The sequence below is a fragment of the Pangasianodon hypophthalmus genome, chromosome 28 (assembly GCF_027358585.1).
Source record: "Pangasianodon hypophthalmus isolate fPanHyp1 chromosome 28, fPanHyp1.pri, whole genome shotgun sequence".
Taxonomy (NCBI): Eukaryota; Metazoa; Chordata; class Actinopteri; order Siluriformes; family Pangasiidae; genus Pangasianodon; species Pangasianodon hypophthalmus.
In genome coordinates this window covers 13661266-13686326 of record NC_069737.1, presented here as the reverse complement: position 1 = coordinate 13686326, position 25061 = coordinate 13661266, and the positions used below count along the sequence as shown (strand labels likewise).

General features: G+C 38.5%; 3 protein-coding genes across 4 annotated transcripts; 2 read left to right on the top strand and 1 right to left on the bottom strand.

Annotated features, from left to right (window-relative positions):
- Window positions 1-704: 704 nt before the first annotated feature.
- LOC117598068 (uncharacterized) lies at window positions 705-2296 on the bottom strand. Its single transcript, XM_053230734.1, has 7 exons — window positions 2071-2296; window positions 1946-1990; window positions 1822-1869; window positions 1430-1729; window positions 1199-1264; window positions 984-1112; window positions 705-889 (listed from the first exon to the last, which is right to left on the bottom strand). Exons 1-7 carry the CDS (start codon window positions 2081-2083, stop codon window positions 705-707), a joined length of 786 nt encoding a protein of 261 aa, XP_053086709.1. The 5' UTR covers window positions 2084-2296.
- A 6476-nt stretch (window positions 2297-8772) lies between these two features.
- Window positions 8773-14051, top strand: LOC128317628 (C-type lectin domain family 4 member F-like). Its single transcript, XM_053230733.1, has 5 exons — window positions 8773-8899; window positions 10694-10951; window positions 12395-12537; window positions 13013-13125; window positions 13212-14051. Exons 1-5 carry the CDS (start codon window positions 8773-8775, stop codon window positions 13387-13389), a joined length of 819 nt encoding a protein of 272 aa, XP_053086708.1. The 3' UTR covers window positions 13390-14051.
- Window positions 14052-18595: 4544 nt separating this feature from the next.
- On the top strand, window positions 18596-23423 carry LOC128317643 (CD209 antigen-like protein E). Of its 2 annotated transcripts, none has more exons than XM_053230861.1 (5): window positions 18596-18818; window positions 19384-19596; window positions 22264-22388; window positions 22541-22653; window positions 22748-23423. In XM_053230861.1, the coding sequence occupies exons 1-5, from the start codon at window positions 18647-18649 to the stop codon at window positions 22866-22868; spliced, it is 744 nt and encodes a 247-aa protein (XP_053086836.1). In that variant the 5' UTR covers window positions 18596-18646; the 3' UTR covers window positions 22869-23423. The 2 variants fall into 2 exon arrangements, with proteins under 2 accessions (XP_053086836.1, XP_053086835.1); XM_053230860.1 differs by having other exon boundaries at window positions 19378-19596.
- Window positions 23424-25061: the final 1638 nt, after the last annotated feature.

The window sequence follows — 25061 nt, the reverse complement described above, 5'->3', positions numbered from 1 at the left end:
CCCCCTCCACACCTCCTTCTACCCCCTCACCGTGCGGCCTTCTTTCCCCCTCTTCTGTGCTTATAGAACGAATAGCGGCCTCGATTTCCAGAAATGGATCATCGTGCCTATTTAGACCGAGGATTGCATTTTCTATTGCCTGTAGAGGATCTTGCTGGATCATCGAGGCATTATTGTATATGTCCTGCTGCATGTCTATGCGAAAGGAGGGGCGGATAAGCCTTAACCCTTCTACGCTCAGCCTTAATTCGGCAAGGACCCGTTCTAAAGTCTCATCCATTTTTTTTTTTTTAATTATATATGTATTTTTTTATTTTTTTAAATGATATGTATTTTATATATATTTAATATATATATATATTTAATATATGTATTTATTTTATATGTTTTATAGTGTTTATATGATTTATAATGTTTATAGTGTTTATATATTTATAGTGTTTATATTTATAGTGTTTTATAGTGTTATGTTTTTGGTTTATCTCATATGCTTTTACTTTTAACGAGGGGTCTAAATAAAACGTCACACCTCAGGGTTAAATGATTTTTTTATTTTTCTTGCACACTTTTATTATATAATTTTCCCCCTATCTATAACCCGGCATTCACAATGTCAGAAATATTTCCCTGATGCTAACATACATTCGAAAACATGAATTCACAACATCAAAATATAGCTCGACACGGACATGCATTCAAACCTTTCACACAAAACCTTTTTCACACGCGTTAGAAAACGTGGCGCTGTAGTCACGAATCAGGTCGCGAATCAAATCGCTCGTTATTTCAGCGAGTCGCAAGATTCCGCTGTCACGGCGCTGACGGAGAGGTGGCGCTATTCTCAGCCGACGGACCCGTTCAGGTCTCGCTTCCTGGTTAGAGACGTTGGCTGAAAAAAAATAAAAACCCCTATCAAAATCTTATACGTATAGATATATAAAGAAGAAATACAAATATATACAACATATATATATTATATATACCGTTAGCCCCTCTCTGAGGAAACCTGCGCTTAAACAGAGGTCTAGTGGGACTCTGGCGCTCTCTCCGACTTCGCTCTGCTTCCTGATTCGGTTCTGGGCCGTTATCCGATGCGGTCTCCGCTTCGGTCTCTGTTTTAAAAAAGAAGGCGCGTGTCAAAAAAAACGTATTAACACACACACTCACGCGCACGCGCACACACATATATAAAACACACCGTTAATCACGCTTTGAGATCCATGACCCCCTTCCCTGGTTGAACACGCGGGTGATTCGACTGAATCTGTAGAGGATTAGAAGAAGAAGAATGTCTAATGATCCTTTAAAAAAAAAAAAATATATATATATATATATATATATATATATATATATATATATATATATATATATATATATATATATATATATATATATATATATGAATAATAAATTTTGAAATAATACAAACCTGTAAATAATCGCTTCACTAGAGACGCTGTCTTACTGACTAATCTCCGTCTCTTCGCTCGCTGAGGCGCATCACAGGCTTTTAATACTGGTGTCACGCTCGCGAGTTGTGGCCTCGCCGGTCTCGGAGTTGTTGATATTTCTATTACGCCATTTCCGCTTCTCGGAGGAGAGGAGGGAACGCGACGATCTCGCGAGATCGCTGGCGAGGCCCCTGTTAGAATCAAATCCAAATCGTCCGCGAGACTGTCGCTTCCCGATCCTCTCGCAAAATCATTAGGATTAATTCCCCGTGTAAAATCTGTCACGCGTAGTAAAAAAAAAAAAAGTTTTTTCACCAGAACTAAATAACAGAGGCCAAAAACAAAAAAAACACAGAGAGAGATACGGTACCTGGGTCTGTCTGAGTGAGGCTAATACCCTCTAGTTCTTCCGCTGTAACTTTATTAAAGAGAAAAACATATTTAAAAAAGTACAGAAGAGTTAAAATAAAAGAGAAATTAATAGAAAAGTTTACCCTGATACTCAGGCACCTGGTGAATTTCAGCTTGAACTTTTAAAGCTGAGAATACATAAAGTGTTTATTTAAACAATGTTTTTAAGAGAAAAGAAATACCTTATAATTTCAACAAGTTTTCTTACCATGAGCCATCATGTCGATCCCCGAATTTCTTCATGGAAAATGTTAGTCCGTCTCGTTTCTTATATACCCTAAAGTTCTTTTCCCACCGAAACACCTGTCACAAGTTCTCGAGCAACCATATACACCTGACGCATCATATCATCGCTTTAGAGGGTGGAGGGGTAGACTGTCGCGACCCCTCAGTCAACACGTGCTCTGCGGCCGCAGAGAATCAGAATGAATGAATCCTGGTACACGAATTAAAATATAATTTTCAGCTGACAAAAGAGAGTATGAGGATATTTTCATAAAATATATTTTCAGAATATGAGGATCGCGCTGGGAAACAGAATAAAATGTGATGCTCGAATTAAAATCTATTTTTTTGCATATAACAAAGATACTGTTTATGTTGCAAAAATAAATAAATAAAGTATTAATAAAAGATCCGAAATCGCACGATACAGGGGAAAATGGGAAAAAAAGTCCATCACTACGACCATCTACTTTGACTAGCTTCAAATAAATCACTTATACACAGCAGTAACAAATAAATAATTTGTACATTGTGCATTAAATGTTCCCCGTATGCTTGTTGGTAAAACGTGGCTAAATGTAAATAGCGAGATTAACCTAACTGATGCTAAGCACTGGTTTTTTTTTTTTTTTTTTTTTTTGCTAAACTCTTCCAATTGGGGAATTTTTGCTAGCTAGCTTTAATCCAAATTTATCTAAGATGTATTAAATATTAGCTAAAGTTTAAGACCGGAAAGGCATGACACTAGCCGCCTGAAATCCGACCTCGTGCGCCGGCCGGATAATTTGCACGGGGCCCCAGACCAGGGGGGTGAGGGGGATGAGAGAGAAAGGGGGTTGAAGCGCGTGAACGGACCCCCGCATGGAACACAGATGCGCGTGAACGGACCCACAAAAATTAGGGAGGGGGATCGGGGCGGGACATCTGGAAAAAAAAAAGAATCTCATTGGTCGAAAGGAGGGCGGGACTACCCGCCACGGTGCGCTCTGATTGGATAAAAAGGGGAGGGACTTCGTGACGTGGCGCACTCTGATTGGACGAAAAACTGTCAAAATGCAGTTTGATGAAAGGGGGTTAGTTTATTCTCTCTTCCACCTGCACTGTGAAGCAGCATCCTATTAGTTTTTTAGCATTTGGCTGAATGTGAGCAGAGAGTATAGCCCTATACACCTCTGAATTCATCTTGCTACTTCCATTGGCAGCCATACATTCCCATGCCATAACACTGCCTCCACCATGTTTGACACATGATGTGGTATACTTTGGATCATGAGCTGTTCCTTTCTTTTGCCATACTTTTCTCGTCCCTTCATTCTGGTACAAGTTAATCTTGGTTGTATCAGTCCAAAGAATCTTATTCCAGAACATGGGAGGCTTTTTTAGATGTTTTCTGGCAAAGGCTTTCCTGTTCTTGAATGTTACCAGTGGTTTGCACCTTGTTGTAAACCCTCTGTATTTACTTTCATGAAGGTGTCTCTTGATTGTAGATTTTGACAATAATACGCCTAACTTCTCCAGAGTATTCTTCACTTCTGTTGATGTTGTGAAGGGGTTTTTCTTCACCAAGGAAAGGATTCTGCGATCATCCACTTTAGTTGTCTTCCATAGTCTTCGAGGCCTTTCGATGTTGTTGAGCTCACCAGTGCTTTCTTTCTTTTTAAGAATGTACCCAACTGTTGATTTGGCCACACCTAAGGTTTTTGCTATCGCTCTTATAGATTTATGTTGTTTTTTCAGCCTAATGATGGCCTCCTTCTGCATTGGGATCTCCTTGGACTTCATATTGGTAGCTCCGGTCGAACAGCTGCCAAATGCCAACTCAATACATGATATCAACTCCAGACCTTTTACACCTCGTCCATCCATCCATTTTCTGTATCGCTTATCCTACACAGGGTCGCGAGAAGCGTGGAGCCTATCCCAGGAGACTCGGGGCACAAGGTAGGGGACAGGGTACCAACCCATCGCAGGGCATAATCTCACACACTATGGACAATTAGAGATGCCAATCAGCCTACAATGCATGTCTTTGGACGCACACATCCTGGACAGGTTTGTACATGCTTTACATAACAATTCAAGTAGATTTATACTCCCAGTTCTTGCACATGTGCGTGCATGAGAGAGTCAACTGAAGCTGGTAACGCTAGAGTAGTTTCTTCTAGAGATAGCCACCCCACCCTTCTAGAGAGTCAAATACAATAACCCAAAGCAATCATTTACTTTATTTGCAAGGATATGCGCCACTGTAGCATCACAGAAAATGTTGGATTCCTACATGTGATAGCTACACTGGAGCCCCACAGACAAAGAGTCAGCAACATTTTTGTGACACATGCATCCCTGGAATCGGCTCCGTTGCTTGGAGTAACACCTGCATTTGCATAATTCTCCTCACTCATCTCCATTCTTCTCTTTGCAGTAATCCTGAGCTTTCAAACAAACAGATACAGTTGTACCTGTATTTATTTGTCTAAAACTACACTCAGAGTGGCTGTCTGAAGGAACACTGCCTGTGTGTCTGTGCGTTGCTGTTATATTGTGGGCATGTTTCCTGTATTACTATTTTTGTTTAGGTTTTTCACAACCAGCAACACATGTGAATAATGTGTGATTCCTGGGTGCAGATCTGACAAAATGTCAAGATACTTTAAGCCGTAAGGCCTCATGACCAGAAGACCTTTTTGGTGTGCCCTTCATTTTTGAGATTTTTTTTTTTTTTTTTTTTTTTAATTTGGGGCCTGATTACAGCTATTAAGTGCAGCAACAATGATGTTTGAAATTACAAACTTGTATAGATCTACATATGACACTACATATTCATATGACTCTCAGGCTCCCCCTGGGGAGTTATATCATTAGAATTTATTTGCAGCAAATTCATTATATCATTAGGATTTATTTGCAGCAAATTCATATCCACCTCAATAAAATCCAAGTTCAAGACCAAGAAACCAAGACCATATTGAGCGATACAAACACTAGTAAGTCTGAGACAAGTTCAAGTCAATTCAGGAAACTTCCCGAGTTTTTAACCCTGGCAAAAGCTGGCAAAAGAGATTGCAAACAGTGAATAGCAAAAAGCAGACTGCAAGCCACTGCATCACCTGGGATGAACAGCATTCAGTTTTGCTAGGATTAAGTTTCAGCTGATGAGCTGTCATCCATGAGATGTCTGCCAGACATGCTGATATCCGAGCAGAATCATGAATGTCTGAGGGAGGGAAGGAGAGGATGAGTTGAGTGTCATCCGCATAGCAGTTGTATGAAAATCCACGTGAGGATATGACTGCACCAAGAGATCGAGTATAGAGAGAGAACAGGAGAGGACCAAGTACTGAGCCTTGAGGGACACCAGTGGAGAGTCTGCGGGGAGCAGATGTGTATCCTCTACATGTCACCTGATATGACCGACCTTCCGGGTAGGAAGCAAACCATTGCCATGCTGCACCACGAATTCCTAGGCTCATGAGGGTGGACAAGAGAACCTTGTGGTTCACTGTGTCAAATGCTGTTGAAAGGTCAAGGAGGATGAGGACTGAAGACAGTTTGGCTGATCTAGCAGCATGTAGCTTCTCAGTGACGGCCAATAGGGCAGTCTCTGTGGAGTGTGCTGGTTTGAAGCCAAACTGTCTTCAGTCCTCATCCTCCTTGACCTTTCAACTGCGAGAGATAGAGAGACAGTTGATTGTAGACAGTTTGTTCAAGGGTTTTAGAAAGAAAAGAGAGGAGTGATACCGGTCAGTAGTTGCTGATGTCAGAGGGATCCAGAGTGGGTTTCTTGAGGATGGGAATAACCCTTGCTCTCTTGAATGAGGTTGGCACATGACCAGATGTTATGGAGCCATTGATGAGTGGTGATGAAGGGAAGGAGGTCTTGAAAGATGGTCTAGAGATATAGAGCACATTGCCAATACACTTTCCCTAGAACCAGTGAGTGACAAAATGGAGGATACCACAGAGAACCTCTTTGAAGAGAAGGCATTGTATGCAGTGGAGGCAACAGATACTTTAAACTCAGATGCACTCTCGGACAGCTCAGGAAGGCAACTGCAGTAGACAAGGTGTTACAAGCTGTAATTGAGAGACAACAGAAAGATGGCCAAAGATATGATGCGTCCTTGACAGTAGTCTACACAAGTATTGGCCTATGTACCATAAAATCAGTTTAAGAAAAGGCATTGTCAGGATTGTCATACCCCAAAGCTTTAGATCGATCATTTTGGGAAAAAAAACTACACATAGATCACCAGGTTCTCCAATGCAAGAAATTCAAAGTGCAAAGCAAGAAAATGGCACATGAGCAGATCTGTGGAAAAGTGTGTGGCATATCAGTAGTTCCAACCACAAAACCAAAGAGAGCGTCTCATAACCCATGAAGTTCTACAGTTGCCATGTATATTAGTAGAGGACCAATCTGAGCTGAATGGACAATCTTACCTCTTGCTTATAGATTACCTGACAAATCATCCAGAGTTCCTTACCTATTAAGACAGCTCATGCAGTAATTCAGAAGATGAAGTCTGTGTTTGCCAAACAAGGAATTCCAAAAAAACTAGTAAGCAATCATGTTAAAATTTGCAGCAGCATGGGAATTTACTCACACATTCCACCATGGGATATACACACTCCAGTGGACTTGCCGAATGAACAGAGAAAGCACCGCAGACAATCACAGACCCACACATAGTTCTACTGTCTTTGAAAAATGCCCTAGTGACTGGTCTGGAGCCTTCACAGATGTTGATGGGATGAGTCCTGCGTGGAGTATGCTGCTATGTTCCAGTGCTGTGCTGTATCTGTTAACACCAAACATATATGCAACAGACTCCAGCACTTGACATCTCATCAACAGCAGCAGTACTACAATGAAAAGACCACACCTCTACCAGAACTTGCTCCAGGTTCTATGGTTTGCATGCAGACAGGACATGGAACCCTGGTGTAGTGACTCAAAAATGAGATGAGCCATGCTCCTATGCTGTACTGACACACATCAGAACAGATCTTTAGGATGAATAGGTGCCATCTGAGGTAGATTCATTTGAGTTTGTGCGAGGAATATTGATTCAGAATAAGATCCCGAGGATCTGCTGCCCCAGACAGCCACGTTGGTAGACCTACCAATACAAAGCCCTCCTGTGTGTGCAGACACCTCAGATACACTATACAATAGTAGTAAAATACATTTCTGTTGAGATGTTAAATAGATTAACTATAAACAAAGTTAATGTGAAAATGCATAGGTCATGTCCGTATTGTCCGATTGCTTTAACTACATGGGACTGCATGGGAAGCCTGAGTTCCCCTAAAATTTCAGTAAAATGCGAAAATTACATGTTTCTATAACAAATGTATCTCACTATAGTATCAAAAAATCATTTAATGCAAACGCAATCAATTAACACAAACTGTTCTTAAAAATGGAAAAATCTTCCAAAGGAAAATCTCTTTTGAAGCTCCCAACACAGCTCTGATAGAAACGCTGTGAAACAAAGCTTCTATGGTCTTCTATGGCATATTCAATTACACTGCGTTTTAAATAGAGGAAAGATTAATACAAACATATATACAGATATACTGTATACTTCAATAACAAATGCCTCTGCTTGACTTATTTTAAAAACCACCAGCTGCCACTAGTCCAAGTGTAGTGTAGTGAAGTCCCAAGTAAAGTAAAAGAGTCCATAGGATTATTATATTATTAGACAGAGAAAGAATTTAACACACATTAATATACGATTAGAGTACTAAGGTTTGATTGCTCATGTACACATTTTTAAGATGATTTAATGAGTTGTGCTTATGTCACAGTTAAAAATTGAATATATATCCCCTCCCCAGGACCACTGAGAAATCCAGCATGACCCTAAATCACAAAAACTTGCTATGTCCCCTTTAACCCCTCAGCCACGATTATTTAGTGGGATTTGAGTTTGCCTGGAATTAGTGTGTGAGGGTTTCCTAGTTGGTGGCCTAACAGTAGCGAACAATAACACAATCACTATGTGCATGTATGTACTTTTCATGTAACTCACAGCTGATTGCACAATATATAGCAGCTTTGTGATGAGTCAATAATGTGGCCAATGAGTGTCTATTATTTGTATTATCATGCATTGATAATGTAGTTATGCAGTAATGGATGGATAAAGCCCCTTGTCTCAAACATCAAAAACTTCTGAACAAATTTTTTTTTTTTTTTTTTTGTGGTTAATGCAGTGGTTAATGCTGATCTTAGATCAGTGGAACTTCACAGTAAAGCTGCATAAAAGCATCAGTCTCCACAAATAATTCCAGATCTACTGTTGGAACATGTCAACTAATTCATATAACAGAATTTAAACTGCTATAAATATATACATGAATCTTAAAAGCAGCAGGTAAAAAGTCTAATAGTATTGTGTAATGATGTTATACATCATTATATAACACAACAATGTGATTTTGATATTTATATAACTGCTGAACAGGAACATCTAAAGTATGGTTGAGAAGTGCAGCTCAAATGTCTTCATACTTTGACCACAAGAAGCCACTGACGCACCGTCCTCTGTTGTAACTTCCTTTACTGACAGCAGCATATATAATTCGGTGTACACTAGTAAGGAAGTGCAGCCATTCACTCGTGCTCACACAGAGACGCAGTAATTTAGTGTTTTAGTGAGTCTTTTATAGACTAGAGATGCATCAGCGTTCTTCTGAGCAAATAATTATCTATGAGAATGCAAGCGCTGTTAGAGGTCATGACCCTGATGCAGAGAAGAAAGGCAGTGACACAAAGAGAGACCTAGACACAGATCCACACACAGGTAAGTGTTTAGGTTTGTAGGCTAAACGTGTATCTACATGCAGAGATGCAGTAATTCAGGCGCTTATAGATTAAAGACGTTTCAGTGTGTTTCTAAGTGATTGGAGATGATGATGGATGTCTATGAGAGTGCAGATGCTGTTAGAGGTAACACAGAGAAGGAAGAGAGAAAATTCAAGTTTTCAGCTCAAGAAGAATATTCAACGTTTTGCAAAAGTATACCCCAGTGCTGTTGAATTCTCAAAGCTGATTCTTCAGTACTTGTTTATTTTCTAACTGCAGCTCTGACAGTAGGTCTACAAAAATGTGTAATCACTGATATGGTGAAGTTTTATCTTATATATAAATATTAAATAATAGCACAAGGTTTGAAGAGTGAGAGTAATTATTACGCTGTGGAATTTACATCAGCTGACCATTCCTAATGACAATTGTTGACCTGCCTATTGAATCACTATCACTCAGTTAAGGCCTAACAAGTTAATCAAGTGGACAACTGGATGTCAGGCGGCAGAAATAGCTGCAGTTGCAGGTAAAATGTAAGACAAGGTCGAAGTCAAAAAAAAAAAAAAAAAAAAAAACAGGCAATGGGTCAGGCAATCAGCAAACAGATAAAACTAGGCAAAATACGAAAACCAGAGTACAAAACGAGATCAAGAACCATATAATCATACACAATGAACCAGGCTTGGCACATCAGGCGGCAAATGACACTGAGTGATACTTCGCATCTGCTGAGTGTTTTGTGTGTGTATACTTTATATATGTGAATGTGTGATTGAGTTGAATGGGAACATGACAGTGAGTGTGTAGGCTGGGTGTTGTAGTTCGAAGTGGCCATTTTTGTAGGCCATGAAGCAGTCTGGGAACTGGAGTTCATTTTCAATTCCAGCATTGCCAAGACACTGGAAGGGTATCCAAACCTTTGCGCATTTTAAATAAAAAAGTGTGGCTTTCTGGGAAACTGATTAAGGCCCTCCTTAGTAAAGGAATATATCATGGCAAGAAAGAAAATGGATAAACAAAGAGTAGTTCAGTTAATGTTCATATCAAACATTAGAATGAGGGAAATGTGATCTCGGTGATGTTGACTGTTGCATGGTTTTTGGTGCCAGACGCGCTGGTTTGAGTATTTCAGAAACTCCTAGGATTTTAATGTCTCTAGACTTTACACAAAGTGTTGCAAAAAACTAAACACATGCAGCAGTTCTGGGTGAAGAAATGTGCCTGAAGCTTAGAGAGGTAGAGGAGAACTGGTTAGAAATGACTGAAAAAACATTGCCTTTTTTCCACAAAAGAGCACAAACACCAGGCCATGTTTATCCAATCTTCAACTAGTTTCACTGAGTCTGTGTCCACTGTAGCCTCAGATTCACCAACAACCATGCTACAGTCACTGTGATCACAGTATTTTCCCTATTCTGATGTTTGATGTGAACATTACCCGAAGCTCTTGACCTGTATCCGAATGCACTGCGCTACTGCCACAGGATTGGTTGCTTGGATAATTGCATGAAAGACCAGGTGTACAGATGTATTACTAATAAAGTAGCCATGGTCTGTGAGTCTGTATACTACACTATATATAAATAGTGTACACATACTAATTAAGTTATTAGCTGTTGTGGAAATGTTAAAGAATGTCAGCATAAAGTACATGAGCAGAGAGTTGCATGTTCATTTTACACATTTGCAAAATAGTTATTTTCATTTTTTGCAGTTGACATCTGTTAAGTTGTTGTGAATTTGTACATAACATGAAAAGAGACATGTCTCTGTGGCCATTCCCCATTAGGAGGAGACACTGCATGGAGCAGATGTTACAGAGTGACTGCTCTGTGTGTGCTGCTGCTGTGTGTTCTCCTGCTGACTGCCATCACAGTGCTGTGGATCAAATTCAACACCCTGAATACAGAAAACAACCAGCTACAGACCAGATACAACAACCTGACTAAAGAGAGAGACCTGTTACAGACCAGTTGCAACAACCTGACTATAGAGAGAGACCAGTTACAGAAGGATAGAGAGGACCTCCAGAGGCTTTCTAAACTAGGTGAGTAATACTTCATTGCAAAACTGTCACAGAAGAATCAGTGTCGAGTACCTTAACAACTCAGTGCAGCTTTTACACACTTCCTGTTATTCAAACACTGGAGGATTCTGAGATGATTTAATTAATATATAGATAGATAATCCAACAACAGTCTAACATGCTTCTGAGATGTTTTTATTAATATATAGATAGATAATCAAACAACAACCTGGTCTCAGCTATAACCCATCTATAACTGATCTCACCACCCATACTGGATAATAATGAGCGTATCATGGGTGATTTTTGCATTGGAAAAAAATGTATATCTTAATGTGTGGTGGGGAAAATTCCACCCTGAAGAAGAACAAAGAGTAACAGTTCAGCGAAAAGTGACAGACTGAATCAAAATCACAGATACATCAGTTCATAAACTTCATAATTCTAACACATGATTGACTATGGGGAAAAGGTGGATCTACATCTTACTGGTAACTATTCACATCAATCTAACAAAAGAAGGGGTAAACACAGGGTTAAGACATGAGTTTACTGGACTGTAGGTGCACAATAAAACTGGCTCAAACTGGTTCCTTCTACGGTGCCAAGAAATCACAAACAAAAATCTTAAGGACGTGATAAAAGGAACACATCGCATCACATAGGTCACATAGGGGGTCACTGCAACCTCACTGCCTTCTTCAGAGAAATTTAGCTAGCTTAGCTGATTTTGGCACAACATAGTAAACAATACTAATGCTGTCAAGCAGAATGTGAAAAAGGCTTTTTTGATACACTTACTTATGAGGAGAGACTGAGAATTAAGTAATCAGAAATCAGGGTGTGGTGTGGTTCATTACAGAATGAAAAAATTAGAGCATGATAGAGATGGGCTCCAGATGAGACTTCCTGAACTTGGTCACTGACTAATTGAAGGTTTTTAGAGGAACTTATGAAAAAAAAATATCAAAAACTCGAATCTTACAGTTTCTATGTGTCTGGTTTTAAATGAGTGCTTACTAAAGCTGTGCCAGTTAGAACACATGTTGAGTGAAAATGAAGAAGCGAGAGAGAGACAACACAGGCTGTGTTTTACAGAAGAGTTTGCTGACTTGCTGCTGGTATGTTTTGTTGAGGACACAAACACGACAGGCTTTATCGAGTCATAATGAAACACAGGGAATTAAGACTCCTTCAGATTCATTCTGTCAGTTGTGTATTCTAGCTGTGAAAATAACCTTATACCGGCAAATATATAACATATAGTGACTTTATAAATGACTCACTCCCCAGTGATTATGATAACATGTCGTAGATGGTGTGTGACCACAAAGGTATAACAACAAGAAAAAAAGGACACTGGAGTTACTGTTTAACAGACTGATTGTTGGAGGAGTATATTTACCCTCTTAATGCACTACTTTAATGAAAACACTTGTGTCTATGAAAATATCTTCCTGCCAGTGAGAGACTTTAAAGATGGATGGACCTACTTCAACTCCAGTCTTTACTACAGGTCTGCTGAGAAGAAGAACTGGGATGAGAGCAGACGGGACTGCAGAGAGAGAGGAGCAGACCTGGTGATCATAAACAGCAGAGAGGAACAGGTGAGAGAGAGAGAGAGAGAGAGAGAGAGAGAGAATGTGCTGTTTGAAAAGGGATATTTGAAGAAAAAAAAATAAGTGAAGATGTCTTTTGTTGTACCTCTTTTATTTCTCAATTCACTGCTTCGCAGTGATCTCCTTAGTGACGGAGTGCCGAAGCTCCTCAGCTCTTTAGCTGAGTCTGGACTGTGATTCTGTTTCTAGTCTCTTACTGTGCTTTAATGAGCTAGTAGTTGTATCAAAGCATATCTGTGTGTATATCAAATTTGGACATGATCTACTATATATAACTACACATTTTCCTGTGCATGTAGCTAAACCAGAAGTAAAGTACTAGCATTTTTAATTCTGCTTACACATGGGCCTAAAATACAATCACATTACATGTATTAAAATGCTAAAGTGCACTACCAGTTATTATACCTCAGTAGAAGTTTACTGAGATGTTATTATTCTTATATTTTACTACAAACAACAGGAGTTCATCAATAAAACTCTGCTCAGTGCAACAGCTTGGATTGGTCTGAGTGACAGAGACACTGAGGGGGTGTGGAAATGGGTGGACGGTACAGAACTGACCAGCGGCACTGGGTAAGAAATCACCGACCTGAACTCATGATGCTCTCAGTTCTCTCAGTCTGAAGCTCCAGATGTGCTGATTCTCTGTGTGCTTTCAGGTACTGGAGCCAGAGGGAACCCAATGATTATGAAGGAAATGAGGACTGTGCTATAACTGGCTACATCCCACAAGGTGGAACAACAGATTTCCTAAATACATGGAATGATGTTCCATGCTCTTTCAATTATGGCCGGATATGTGCAAAGAAATTTTTTTATTTAGATGGAAGCTTTTAACAGAGGGTAGCTTGGCTAAACTTAGCATGTCAGTGAATTATATTTTAACTTCTTGAACCTCTTGAAAATACATTTCTTTTGCTCAAAAGCCTGCATCCAAATAAAATGTGTTTTATGTATTGTATTTTTAACCAGTGTTTAAAAAATAAACACAATTTATAGTTTATTTTCTGAATCTACATGTGAATTTAACGAGATCGACTTGGTAGGTAACTCCTTCTAAGCACTAACAAGTAATTCTGTGGTTCAGTGGGGAATGAATCTACCTCACAGCTCGAGGGTCTTTGGTTTGATCCTGAGCTCAGGTTACTGTCTGTGTGGAGTTTTACATGTTTCCTCAGGGTTCTCAGGTTTCCTCCCAAAAACAGACCAATAAGTGGATTGACTAAATCATTGTTATAATTTAAATAATGGTAATTTAGTGTACAAAAACAAGTATTTCATTTAGGAATTGGTTTGCTAGAAACACCTTCATGTAGCCCAGTTGTTGAAGCCTCAGTGTAAATTAGTAATTAGATGGATTTTTACTTAAATGATGTTCCTTACATGAATGATGTTTCTTTATATTATCTTGCTGAATGTCCTTGTGGAAGAGTTTGTATTGTAGATAGCTCTTCCTCAGAGGGTGTTAAGTTGCCCTGTGATGCTCTGATGCTGCCTGTAATCTAAGACTAATAATAAATGGATTAAAAAATGTACTGCTGTTTAACAAAAAAGTAATTGTAATTGTTGATATGTTCTGTTAGGAGACGTTAATTCAGCATTTATGGAAGGAGTCTCCAGTGTCAGCACTCTCTCAGACATGGTAAAATATTCAGAACAGAGGATGAATATCTAACTGAGACATGTAACATGATAAGCTGAGCTTTTTTTGTCAATTAACTTAAAGATCAAGAAAAAAAGAGATGCTGGTGACGGAACAGCTGTTTCTAAATATATATTTATAACGTAAGTGATAACAGCAAGCAACTTTTTTGCTTCATGGATGTTGCACAACATGAAATGTAACTATAAATGTATAATGTTGTTCTTTAATAATAACATAGTAAAAGAATAACAAACTTCTAAAAAGGAAGGTGCAGGATGTTCGCGACAAAAATCCCTGTTAATTTACAAGACTCAGGAACAAGATTAGGACCCATGTGCTGGAGGTTTATTACAGACATCCACAATCCAAAAACCAATGTCAAAGAAAGGCAAGGGTCAATACACCTAAGTAGTCAAAACCAATAGGGTGATCCAAAGAATAATCACAGCCCAGGATATAGATATATGCCTGTGGAGGTTTGCAGGCGTGGCGGGAAAGCCGGGCATTTCCATGACCACTGTTCCCTCATGGAAGCGGGAACACTGATCCTGATCCCTGAAGCGCTGCAGGCCTCCTCCGATCGAGCAGGCCCATACTGCATGTCAGTGAGTGTAGGTGGGTGGGGTGTAATCAGACCTCAGTCCATCTGGCTCCAGTAACCATGCTCTTGTCTTGTATCTGCATGATTATATATATACTGTATGTGTATATATATATATATATATACAAATGCTCATTCACACATTATTTTTAATATAGTAACCTAATTTTACTTCATTATTTTATTAAAATTATTCCGTTTTACTTATTACTATAAACTTTAGAACTTCTTTATTAAATTAAGATCTTGGGCGTAGGGGTGCCCTCTTGTTTAATTTGCAATCTCTTCTCATCTCATACGTATGAACATCAAAAGACCTTTCTAAAGTCAGGAAAACATTAGCTCCAAGCGATTCCAACTGTCATGTTCATTACTGTTTCAGTGATTACCAGTTGTTTACGATGTTCCGCCCCTTTGAGAGATCTCCCAATCATCAAAAGGAGAAGCTTTGGAGCTTTTCAAACATGCTTCTGTACATACTTACATTTCAGACTACCTGGGACATAGATTTTAAATATATATTATACATTTTACATCTGTGGGCTGGGAGACAACAAAGGTAGTAGTGGAGATGTGGGCATGGTTAAATTATTTTGGTACACGGCATGGGCGGCACAAATTGAGTAGGGGGCGAGCATTAGGTAACCACAGAGTGAAAGTTTGGATATATACATTGTGTGTTTGAAAGAGGATGCTGATATTCATCATTTAGAAGATGTTACGTGTGAGGTAATGATGAAACTGGATGTTAACACAGAAATTCATTGCAACCCCAACAGGATCATAAACATGATGCACGGTACACATCCAGTAGCCTGACCTAAGCTTAAAATTATGGAACGTGAACAAAATCAAAGCTATAAAAGAACATACAATGCTTTATATACATCAACTACAATACACACACCATATATTAAACACTAAAAGATATACAAAAGCACATACGCTGGAGAAAAAGCACAGGCTTTGTGGAAGCACAGTGGATTAAAATGGATTCACGTCATACGCAATGCTTCATAGGATCATGAAATATCTACGAATCACACGTAGACTTTGTAAGTGTTATGAATATGCTGGCTGGTCTTTTAGTACAATACGTACGAATTTTCATGAGACCTACATCATCACATCTGACAGAAGTAGATCCAAGACCCACCTGCAAATTTCTGATACAGTTATCACAGAGTCAGACATCCAACAAACACATCTTTTCTCTTTCAGCTATCATTACTCAACAATAATCAGCCTCACAATGCAAACAATATCTAAAATTCACACTGCCTAAGGGAAATTTTGTAAATACACACTAAATCATTGACACTGGTACCCCAATTCCCTTACACAATTATTTAACACCAAAATATAATGTGCAACTGGTCTAAATTTCTTGGTCTGATGTTCTGTGTGAGCCGTGTTGGACTGTGGGTAATATTTAAATCAGTTTATAAAACTTATTTAGCCATTTTCACAAGAAGACACCGCTGTTAGGTCCCTTTATTTACAGGCAGATATACATCAGTGAAACTTTCCATATGTAAAACCAGTGAAGACATTTTCATGAAAAGACACTGCTGTTTGGTCCCTTTATTTGCAGGCAGATATACATCAGTGAAACTTTCCACATGCAAAGTCAGTAGGAAAAAACATTCTCTTGTTCATCTACCTGTGTGTTTTGGGTCCTTGTCTTGTTGCATCTCCCAACATTCATTAAGGTGATGGAGCACTATCCTCACTTTCTCCTATAAAAGTTCTTGATGCAATTTTGAATTCATCATTCCCTCAATGATTGTAAGCTGTCCAGACCCTGAGGCAGCAAAAGCAGCCACTTTTTCTTGCAACTGAAATTGGATGTGAGTTGGTTAAGGAGGTAAGGAGGGGATGGTAGAGCATCTAGGAAGGGGGCAGACATATGCTGGTAAATGCATACACAGTGGCCCCAAAAAGTATTTGGACACTTAAGCCACACTTACAAATATGAATTTTGAATTTCATTATAGAAAACAACATTTAAAAAAAAAAAAGTGGCATTTATTTTAAAGAAACAGTAATGTCTGCTTCAGACATCAATAAGAATTACCAGATACAACTGGAACACAAAGTATTCAAAACAGTATGAATGAGTATGGGTATAGAGGGTGAGTAATGCAGTGGAAACCATTAATCCACCTTTTTTTTTTTTTTGCCAAAAAGAAAATTTAAGTCTTAAACCCTATGGAGCATCTATGGGATGCAATGGGAAAAAATGAGCAGATTGTTGATACTCTAGTGTGGATGAACTGAAATTTTGTTGGTTGATGTTTGGAGAAAACTGCCACCCCAACTGTTTCTTGTCAGAGTAGCTGAGTCAGACCCAAATGCAGGACGCAGACAGGAGTACTCATTTGAGAGTCTTTAATGAATTTAAGCAGTTCTCTAAACAACAAACGGTAGGGGTGTATGCGCAAAGGCAGTAGAGCGGGAAGAGAAAGACAATGAGCTCAAAATACAAAAACAGTTCACACTCGCTAGCAGCAAGCACAGAGTCCACACAAAGTTCAAATACAAAAGGAGTGCACAGCTCACAGGTTTGTTAAAGTCCACAAGGCAAAGGTCCGAAACAAACTAATACAAAGGGCAGGCTGAAATCCAGGTCAAGAACAGTCTGAATGGTCAAAATCCAGCAATCAAACAACAGCAGGGCAGAGCAGACTTACACAAAAACGGGTAACAGGCAGGGTCAAAACCAGGAGAACAGACGAAAAACAGGCGCGATAGCAACTCTGATGCACAAAGGTAAAGAGAGAAGACCATCTGGCGATGACCACGTGTTCTTAGAGTCCTTTTATAGTGCTGGGACACAAAATGGCCACCACGGGAAGCTCTCCTCCCAAAATGGCCACTGACCCGGAAGTGCAATCGTGACAGTTTTTCATGTTAAAGTTATCCATTCAAAGGGTAAAGACCTTTTACACAAGACACAAACTCTTGCCCAGGAGTGGGCTTCTGATCAAGTCCATACAGACGGTGAAGTAGGTGGGCTTGGTCCTAAGAAACCATTGTGTTTGCAAGTTGGTGTGTTCCATTTCTGGGTACAGATAGCTAGGAAGCTATTGCAGTTTTATATATCTTTTATGCAGCTTTAAATATATTACACTATTGTAGTAACATGGGAGTGCAGTATTCGGATGGCTCCCCATTGCTCCCATTCCCCACTGCTATCGAATTCCTGTTGGTTAATGGGGTGTTGCTATGGTATTCCAGGTGGTTGCTAGGGTGATCCTAGCTGGTTAGTGTGGTATTCTCGGTGTTTGCTAGGTATGTAGGTGGGTGGGGTTGTCCAGTTTTAATTATCATCCATGTCTCTCAATTGACAAATGTGTAAATTATACAGGAATTAGAAAGACAGACCTTCTAATAATAAAATAATAAAAATGAACGAGAAATTCGCCATAAACCCAGTAGGATCATTAATGCGTGGTACACACCCAGTAGCCCAACTCTACCTAAAGAACATGAGCAAAATCAAAACTAGAAGTGTTGGAGTGTGGGTAGAACTTAAATAGGTTTATAAAAACATCTAAAACTTAGACATCTTCACCAAAAAACACACTGCTGTTTGATCCATTTATTTACAGGCAGATACACATCAATGAAACTTTCCACATGCAAAGTCAGTAAGACATTTTCAAAAGAAATCACTGATGTTTGATCCCTTTATTTACAGGCAGAGGTACATCAATGAAACGTCAATTTGCATGCGCCACATGTGAGTATAAAGGCGCAGCAGTGCAGTTGTGTCACATCCAGATAGACAGAGATGCAATACTTCAGTGGTTTAATAGATTATCATTATCTATAATAGATTAGCGATGTGTGAGAATGTTTATGATGATGTGAAAAACTTTGAGGAGTTGAACAGTAGAGAGCAAGCAGAGATGGCTGTGAATATCTTTGCGAATGCAGAAGCTATTAGAAGTTACAATGCCAACACTGGTATGGAGAACGGCAACACAATGAGGAACCTACAAGTTCGACACACAGGTACGCAGGTTTTAAGGTTAGCATGTCTTAATGAAGGTAGTAAACATTGTAAACAAACAGAAACACATAAATATATTTTTTTAACAGTTTATGAAAATGTCTGTTCTTGAAAACCTGGTGTTAAAAAATCTTTCACCAATTTAATTACAGTTTCATTCAATAGAAAATTCATTTTCCAATTGTTTTTTATGCTGATTTAATTTGAAAACATTAAACTTACGATCAGTAAATGGGGCACATTGATGATGCACATTGTTGAAATAATGGAGGATAAAATGAGAAATGATAAAAAGATCAGTTCTAGATTTGGCCCTTCTAGACGTGTTCGACCAAGTAATGTCTAGGACATTACTACTGAAAATACACCAAGCATCTACAACTGCAAGTTTCATCACATAGCCATGTTAAATGTTATTTTATACAACAGTTAGTTCAGTTTATGCATGCAGCATTACAGTAATTTTCCTGCTGTAACTCTCATTACTCTTCTCAGTTTGACTCCTTCACTGGCAGTTAATGTACAAATGTTAGTTCATTACATTACTAAATTTCTTTCTAGTTACAGGAACCAACTGGAATAAATTTTACGCACTGACTTCAGTGTGTGTGCTGCTGCTGTTTGTTCTCCTGCTGACTACCATCACAGTGCTGTTGATCAAATTCAACACCCTGAATGTAGAAAACAACCAGCTACAGACCAGCTACGACAACCTGACTATAGAGAAATACCAGTTACAGAAACAAAGAGATACATTTCAGAATAGGTTGACCAGTGTGGGTGAGCGCCTGCTTTACAATTATATTAAAGTGCATTATGTACAATTAAGAGTTTACAGCTTTGCTGTTGTTTAAAAGCCTCTTTTGTTGGACAGAAACATAAGATGATTGTTTTTTTTTTAACAAATGCCTTATCTCAGATATTTTGTCAGTTAATTATCATGCTTCAAATTTCTCTCAGATTGCACTCTTAAAAATCTTGAACAATGTTTTGCTCTGAACACTGTTTTAACAATGGAACTTAAGATATATGTAGGTCAAATCATTTAAATTCCTGAGATAAATATAGTTTGCTAAGCCAAAATATTTGGGAGAAACATGTCCCAGCAACTCCTGCCAGTTCAGTTTCTTCTCAAAGCTCTTGCTATACACCAGTGGCCACTACAGCTCCTCTTCCTTAAACTTGTAAGCACCTGGACAAGAGACTGTACACCAGAATCCTCCTCTTCCCAGGAAAACCTGTGTTTCTACATCCATGTCACGCCCTCATAAGATTTTAAACTGGGCTGACACCAAACTCCAGAAAGTATTAAAAGAAAATGTCTTTTTGGTGCTTGTTCTACCCCACGAAAGTGGAGTTTTTGAGAGACCTGTACCTCAGATCAGATCAGTAAGTTTGAGACAAGTTACAAACAATCCACAGCAGCCAATGTACCATTTCTGTTTTCAGATATAGTGCAAAGTACTATTCAGGATGCTAGTCTTGAGACCACAATGTCATCACTACAATCAATAAATCCCGAAATTAGTCTCGGCTATGAAATTACGGACATACAAAAATACAAAAGTAGGTAAATGTAAAGGAAGTTCGTTACCCCTGCTGGTGTAAATGGCATATGAACAAAATATACCTTCATATAATTAAGAACAAAATTTACCTTTATATTTATCATTCAGATTTATATTTGATATTTACCTTTATATTTAGCATTTACAGTACATTTGTATTTAACATTTAGCATTTAACCTTGAAACCATTATTTGATATACAGTCAGGTCCATAAATATTGGGACAGTGACACAGTTTTGGTAATTTTGCCTCTGTACACCACCACAGTGGATTTGAAATGAAGCAGTCAAGATGTGACTGAAGCGTAGACTTTCAGCTTTAATTCAAGGGGTTTAACAAAAATATTGCATTAACCGTTTAGGAATTACAGCCATTTTTTACAGAGTTCCTCCATTTTCACAGGCTCAAAAGTAATGGGACAATTGACTGATAAGCAGTTTCATGGCCAGCTGTGGCCTGTTTCCGCCTTATATCATGATGTTGATGCAAGTGAAGGAGGCCATCATTAGGCTGAAAAACCAAAACAGACCTATCAGAGAGATAGCAGAAACTTTAGGAGGGCCAAATCAACAATTTGGTACATTCTTAAAAAGAAGGAATGCACTGGCGAGCTCAGCAACACCAAAAGGCCTGGGAGACCACAGAAAACAACTAAAGTGGATGATTGCAGAATTCTTTTCTTATTGAAGAACAACCCCTTCACAACATCTAGCCAAGTCAGGAACACTCTGGAGGAGGTAGGCCTATCATTGTCAAAGTCTACAATCAAGAGCCACCTTCATGAATGTAAATACAGACGGTTTACCTCAAGATGCAAACCGCTGGTAACACTCAAGAACACAAAGGCCAGGTTAGACTTTGCTAAAAAACCTCTAAAAAAAGCCTGACCAGTTCTGATGCAAGATTAACTTGTACCAGAATGATGGGAAGAGAAAAGTATGGAGAAGGAAAGGAAGGGCTCATGATCCAAAGCATACCACATCATCCGTCAAACATGTGGAGGCAATGTTATGGCATGGGCATGTTTGGCTGCCAATCGAACTGGGTCACTGGGGTTTATTGATAATGTGACTGTTGATAGAAGTAGCAGGATGAATTCTGAAGTGTACAGAGCTATACTTTCTGCTCAGATTCAGTCAAATGCTGCAAAACTGATAGGACAGTGCTTCACAGTACAGATGGATAACAACCCAAAACATACTGTGAAAGCAGCCCAAGAGCTTGGAAATGTTCTTAAATGGCCGAGTCAGTCACCTGACCTCAACCCAACTGAGCTGCTTTTCACTTACTGAAGACAAATCTGAAGGCAGAATGACCCACAAACAAGCAGCAACTGAAGATGGCTGCAGTAAAGACCTGGCAAATCATGTCAAGGGAGTAAACTCAGCATTTGGTGATGTCTATGGGGTCCAGACTTCAGGTAGTCATTGACTGCAAAGGATTTACCTCCAAGTAATAAAAATAATCCTAATATTTATGATTATATTAGTTTGTCCCATTACTTTTGAGCCTGTGAAAATGGAGGAACTCTGTAAAAAATGGCTGTAATTCCTAAACAGTTAATGCAATATTTTTGTTAAACCCCTTGACTGCTTCATTTCAAATCCACTGTGGTGGTGTACAGAGGCAAAATTACCAAAACTGTGTCACTGTCCCAATATTTATGGACCTGACTGTAAGTCACTATCTAAATGTTCAGAATGGCCTCCAATGTTCAAAAAAGTCAGAGAGAAAAGAGTGGGAGTTGTGCGGGACAACAATTCCTGAAGAGAGGAAAAATTCAAATTCACTAAATTATTTTGGTTCCAGACTTTACTAATTTAAACTTTAAATACATTTTGAAACAAAGTATTAATTAATTCATTTACTTGCTCTTAGGATGGATATTATTTCACTCCAGCCTTTACTACATCTCCAGTGAGAGGAAGACCTGGACTGAGAGCAGACAGGACTGCAGAGGGAGAGGAGCAGACCTGGTGATCATAAACAGCAACGAGGAGCAGGTACATATGCATAGTTAAGCATTGCCTTAATTATAATGCAGCTTTAAAGGATATGTGTGTGCAGATTATAGAGCCAACACACTGAGTACATTTAGTTTCTACATTACACTCACATTAGCACTGTGCTAATCAGGTTTCTAACACCTCAACAGGAGTTTGTGGATAATTTGAGCAAGAGCAAGAAACCTGGCATTTATATTGGTCTGACTGACCTTGAAAATGAAGGAGTGTTTAAATGGGTGGATGGAACATCACTGACCACTGCGTAAGAGATTATACATTAATATACATTACACAGGATTGTACATTATTCATTTACAGTGTGTCCAATGCAATAGACTTTTTCTGTGTTGTTTCAGGTACTGGTCATCTGGAAATGTTTTTTCAGAAAACCAGGACTGTGTGGTAAACAGGTTTAATGGAAGTTTTGGGTGGTTTGACCGACCATGCACAGAAACTTACTACTGGATCTGTGAATAACTCGTCTCCAGTAACATTAAAAGACCATCATTACAATTACACACATACACATACAATTTATATTTAAATAAAAATTTATATTTTTAACAAAGCCACATGTAACAATTATTGGCACCACTGGAAAATCTTATAAAGAAAATACAACTGATGCATATTCGCATTTATATTTACATTTTATATAAATATATATTTACAAGTTCACCTGAGTGTTTAGGAACTCTTAAGAGGTCCACACGGTGAAGATGAGAGAAATGAAATAAAATGTATTGAATAAAATGCATAAATCAGGCCGTAGCTATAAAAATACATACATTTCCATTTGCCTGTGTACTGTTTGCATGAACTCTTTTAAATAAATCTAAACTGATATTAGGGAATTTCAAGATTGTGGCACATACTTATGCACTGTCCATATACAGTATACTGCTTGTGAATAGCTATATTTCAAAAGCCTTAAATAATTTTGTGCCTTCTTTATATTTTGCACTTATTGTCCTGTCATTCAAAATTTTTTGTATATACACTGACCTTGTTGTGTGGCAATAAAGGAATTAAAATGTTGAATTAGTTAATTATTATTGTTATTATTTTTGTATAGTAATGTACATAAATTTAATGTATATATATATATATATATATATATATATATATATATATATATATATATATATATCCCAGGAAGCTGAATATCTCCATCACAGAAAGCAGTAATTTTTGTAGTTGAGAATTCATTGTTACTGAATCTGTATATTTACTGCCCTCTCGTGTCTAAATTTTATCTTATATTCATTTGTAGGCAGTTGTAGGCAGATGATATTTAGGATGAATATGAACAGGAAGTTAAAAAGGAATATTAGCATAATTCTGGCAACCCTACCATGATGCACACTCTGAGAAGGTGGGGCAATTAGCAGATGAGCAAAATATTAAGTTCTACATTTACATGTAAGATTTAGATTTATATGTAAAATATAACATTTATATTTATTTAGACTTTTTAAATGATATCATTTAGATTCATATTTAATATTTAGATTTAACCTTTAGATTGACTCTAGTCACGAAATGTAACAGAATGGCCTCGAATGTTCCAAAAAAAAAAAGTCGGAGGGAAAACAGTATTCAGTTTTGTGCATTTGGTGCCCCACATTAACCACTGCTAATAATGAGTTTAAATGAGGGGAAGAAAAAAAACAAAAAACCTACAGTTACTACACAGAAAATCTTTACCTACAGTCATGGCACCTGAATGCTGTTTGAACAATGAAAACTGAGACCCATATTCACATATAATATTCAGCAGTCACAAATCCTCAATGTTTTTAAATTCAGCTGATCTGTTGTCTACTTAAATTCCTGACTTATGATCATCTTCACTCATCTTCACATCTCTGTTTCTGTTTTCATCTGTACAAATACTGGAACCCTGAACAGTCTGTTTTAAGTCCAGATCTCTCATTTCACCTGCAGTTCCCAGCTCAGTGTTAAATATATGCTGTTCTCAGTACAGGAAGTTGAGGTGAGAGCCACACAAACCACACGGAACTTTCAGAAACTCATCTCTGCATCTGCTGTCTTTAGAGTCTCTGTAGAGTTAGACTTTGTACAGACGCTGAAAACTTTGCAAATGAATTGCAAATTTGTCCATAAAGAACCCATGCATAGGACACCCCTTCAATTAGGACACTTCCTCATGTTTCAGTGAACCGTACAGGGCACTGCATCACTTACTCTCCACTGGAAAGGGACCCTAGTACACCCTGTGTATGCACCCTGAATTGTCGGTCGATTGTGCGTTTTCTCCTTTGTTCAAAGAGGGAAATACAACAGAAGCCTAGGAGATGTGTGGAAAAACCTGAAAGTGAAATTAAAATGGAGGAATGATGTCAGCATGTCAACATCCTTTAAATGAAATCTGTGTGACTAATACTGCAATATTTTCAGCAACTCCTGAAAGGGTTGTGTGTGCTAGCGTGAATAAACACCACCACAGTGGTATTTTACATCACAAAGTATGGAGTGCAATAGGTGCGCAGTAGGTGTGCAAACAAGTTGCCAGATGTTTTTGAGATTTTGTTGAGTAGACAATAAAATTATCCTAAAATTATCATAAAATGGACGTGGCTTCAATGGCTACACACAGGGACAGACTGATGGGTTTTCAGGATGTATTCTTATAGGAAAATCATCAAG